The 4,200-nt window shown below is 41.4% G+C and overlaps 1 protein-coding gene across 1 annotated transcript; it reads left to right on the top strand.

Moving 5' to 3' along the window:
* Nucleotides 1-2,561: 2,561 nt before the first annotated feature.
* On the top strand, nucleotides 2,562-3,497 carry LOC141153022 (olfactory receptor 5F1-like). The gene has a single exon (XM_073637694.1). The coding sequence runs from the start codon at nucleotides 2,562-2,564 to the stop codon at nucleotides 3,495-3,497; it is 936 nt and encodes a 311-aa protein (XP_073493795.1).
* Nucleotides 3,498-4,200: the final 703 nt, after the last annotated feature.

Genomic DNA, 4,200 nt, shown 5'->3' on the forward strand with positions numbered 1-4,200 from the left:
GTTCAAGGGTGCTCTTTTAACACTTCTTGGGACTGGATATGTTACATACATTTTTGTACTGTATGAGATGGCTTAGTTATTTGTGCTATTACATATTATGCAGCGATGAGCAAATCAGTTTGAGGTCAATAAAATTCACCTTAAATTTAAAAAAAAAAAGAGTTCTCCTGAATCCAAAAGTTGTGGCAATTTGCTTCATGCATTTTGACTAAATTGTGGAGAGTTGGAAAAGTGGTTAAACAAAATTGATACTTGGGCGCTCCACTATCATCCCGTTGCCGCAGCTCCTGTCCAATCGTCTGTGAAGTTCCTTCCAGTGTCTACTTTCCATAAGCCCTCAATATTTTCTTTAGGCATCTTCACTCTGTGTTGGGGTTTCCCACACCGACTTGGTCTCTGATGTTAGATATCACAATGCCAGTCAGCGCCTCGGGTGACGTACGTTGTAACATCATGGTGTCAGTGTGAAAAGCCTCTGTGCAGGGTAAAGTTGACCAAAGAGAACATCACGGGCCAAAGGAAAGATCTCAGAAGGAGCTTTGGGAAACACATGATGGGAGGCCGTGGTGGCAGCAGGGCAATAGAGCACTGAGGTGAGAGTCAAGTTTTGCCAGGGTCAAGGAATTTAATGGCACTGCCACTTTCTCAATTACTTTTATGCTCAAAAGTTTACATACCCCAGCAGAATTTTTGCATTCTTGGCCTTGTTTCAGAGAATATGGATGATAACAAAAAAACTTTTTCTCCACTCATGGTTATTGGTTGGGTGAAGCCATTTATTGTCAAACTATTATGTTTTCTCTTTTTAAATCTTAATGACAACCAAAAACATCCAAATGACCCTGATCAAAAGTTCACATACCCCAGTTCTTAATACAGTGTATTGCCCACTTTAACATCAATGACAGCTAGAAGACTTTTATGGTAGTTGTGGATGAGGTTCTTTATTTTCTCAGATGGTAAAGCTGCCCATTCTTTTTGGCAAAAAGCCTCCAGTTCCTGTATATTCCTGGGCTGTCTAGCATGAACTGCGTGCTTGAGATCTCCCCAGAGTGGCTCAATTATATTGAGGTCAGGAGACTGAGATGGCCACTCCAGAACCTTCACTTTGTTCTGCTGTAGCCAATCACAGGTCGACTTGGCCTTGTGTTTTGGATCGTTGTCATGTTGGAACGTCCAAGTACGTCCCATGCGCAGCTTCCGAGCTGATGAGTGCAAATTTGCCACCAGTATTTGTTGATAATGTGCTACATTCATCTTTCCTTCAACTTTTACCAAGTTTTCTGTGCCTTTGTAGCTCACACATCCACAAAACCTCCGTGCTTTACAATAGGAATAGTGTTCCTTTCATCATAGGCCTTGTTGACCTCTCTCCAAATGTAACATTTATGGTTGTGGCAAACAAGTAAAATTTTGGTCTCATCACTCCAAATTACCTTGTTCCAGAAGTTTTGAGGCTTGTCTCTGCGGTGTATTGTAGGCAAGATACTTTGTGGTATTTGCGCAGTAATGACTTTCTTCTGGCGACTCGACCATGCAGTCCATTTTTCTTCAAGCGCCTCCTTATTGTGCATCTTGAAACAGCCACACCGCTAGTTTTCAGAGAGTCCTGAATTTCAGCTGATGTTATTTGTGGGTTTTTCTTTGCAAAAACTTTCCTGGCAGTTGTGGCCGAAATTTTTGTTGGTCTACCTGACCGTGGTTTGGTTATTACAGAGTCCCTGACTTTCCATTTGTTAATCACAGTTTGAACGCTGCTGAATGGCATTATCAATTCTTTGGATTTCTTTTTGTATCCCTTTCCTGTGTTATACAGTTCAACTGCCTTTTCCCGTAGATCCATTGACAATTATTTTGCTTTCCCCGTGACTCACAATCCAGAAACGTCAGTGGCTGGTTGAAAGATGCATGATTCTGTCTGAATCCCTGAAACTCACTCAGCTTTTATGCACACACACTGATTACAAGCAAACAGGTCACAGGTGAGGATGTTAGCTTTAGTAGCCATTCAAACCCATTTGTGTCAAATTCTGTGTATGTTATCAGACCAAAATCACCAGGGTATGTGAACTTTTGATCAGGGTTATTTTGATGTTTTTGGTTGTCATTAAGATTTAAAAAGAGAAAACACAGTAGTATGACAATAAATGGCTTCACCCAGCCAATAACCATGAGTGGAGAAAAAGTTTTTTTGTTATCATTCATATTCTTTGAAACAAGGCCAAGAAAGCAAAAATGCTGCAGGGGTATGTAAACTTTTGAGCACAACTGTATGCTTTCTTTTGTTTAGGTCAATTATGAATGGGCCTAATTGTGTATCAATAATATACAAAAACATATATTCACTTAACAATATTTTAATAATTAAATAGGAGATTAACCCAACACAGTCCTCAAAAAATGGAGCCCTGCAAACATGGATTCCCTGTCAATACAAGAAATATAATTGCTGAACAAAGTTGATTTAAAATGTTGGAAGCCTCTGAAAGTAAGCTTTTCATAAAGAAGAATTAATATTTTTAATATTTGTTAAAGTAAGAGTTTCTGAATATTGACTTTTGATGGAAAATTTAACCCACATATTTAAGAAAAAATTCATCCTTCTCGGACTTTCTAATGTTCTCGGTCTTCAGATTTTCTTGTCTTTGCTCTTCTTTTTGATGTACATGGTGACCTTATCAGGGAACATAACATTAATTACCATGGTTCAATTTAACACCCGACTCCAGACCCCTATGTATTTCTTCCTCACCAACTTGGCTGTTATTGATATTTGCTTTTCCTCAGCCGTAGTACCAAAGATTCTCTTAAATACATTATCCAATGACAAAAGCATCTCTTTCTTTGGATGTGCAGCTCAGCTGTATTTCCATCTGGCCTTGGGGGGTGCAGAATGTTTACTTTTGGCAGTCATGGCCTATGATAGATACTCGGCCATTTGTCAACCATTACAATATAACGCTATTATGGATAGGAAGTTTTGTTTGTATCTCGTAGGTGGCTGTTGGATTGTGAGCTTCTTAAACTCATTCTTTCTCACATTTTTCACCTTTCGTCTACCATTCTGCAAGTCCAACCACATCAGCCATTTCTTCTGCGAAATGCCCCCTCTTTTTCATCTCTCTTGTAAAGACACTTGGTTCAATGAGATGACAAAGAACGTTTCAGTTGGGTTAATTGTCCTTGGCTCTTTCCTGTTGATACTCATTTCATATCTCTATATTTCTTTGTCTATATTAAAGATCCATTCCACCAAAAAGCAACAAAAAGCTTTCTCCACATGTGCCTCTCATCTTACAGTGGTCTCCCTTTACTATGGTGCTATCATGTTCATGCATCTACGCCCACATTATGCATATTCTCCTGAACAAGATAGGGTTGTAACTATTGTCTACACGGTGGTGACTCCAATGCTAAATCCCATCATCTACAGTATCAGAAATAAGGAAGTCAAAAAAGCCATAAAAAGAACCATGTGTTTTAAAGAAAACCAATGATTTTTGTTTTCATGAGTTGGTCAAGATTAGAGATGAGCGAAGATGTTCAGCAAACATTAGTTTTTTTTCAAATTCAGCATGGATTCTTGTTCAGATTCCCGAGCCTTTTGTGCAAAAATCAGCAAAAGTAGGCCCCAACACAAATATCCCTCCCATCATCGGTGCTTGTGTGGCGCCCCTGCGGGTTCAGTCGCCGCAGATGTACTGCATCTCACCCAGAGGTGTGGTATCTCACTCTCAGGTAAGGATAGAGTGCTGCCTGGGACCCTAACACCTGCAATCAACACATTTCACTTCAGTGGGGGCAGGGCGAGATTGCTCCTAAGGGAGAGCTCAGTCCCTGGTCCCTAGCTGAAGGGTGGAACTATGTAGTGGGTGTTGGTGGAGGACGTAGTTCAGGGGAGCACAGGAAAGGAAGCTATATAAAAGAGGGAACCATCTTGGAAAGACAGTTCAGTTCAGTCAGAGGAGGAGAGTGTGTGGAGCAGGAGCTCAGCAGGAGCTCTGCTAAGGAGGAGGGCCTAGTGAGAGAGGCCCAGGACAGAGTGAAGAGAGGAGAGGAGCAGGAAGGAAGTCTCCAGGAGGAACGAGGGGATCCTAGGGGTACGGGCATTGCTGGAGGCCACCCGTATGCCCGAATCTGCAGGAACATGGAGGGATCAGGCCGCAGAGAGGGGACCGGCCCCTAAACTGGTGGAGAACT

Source organism: Phyllobates terribilis, unplaced genomic scaffold (genome assembly GCF_046119375.1).
Source record: "Phyllobates terribilis strain yellow unplaced genomic scaffold, ASM4611937v1 Scaffold_7__3_contigs__length_470593459, whole genome shotgun sequence".
NCBI lineage: Eukaryota > Metazoa > Chordata > Amphibia > Anura > Dendrobatidae > Phyllobates > Phyllobates terribilis.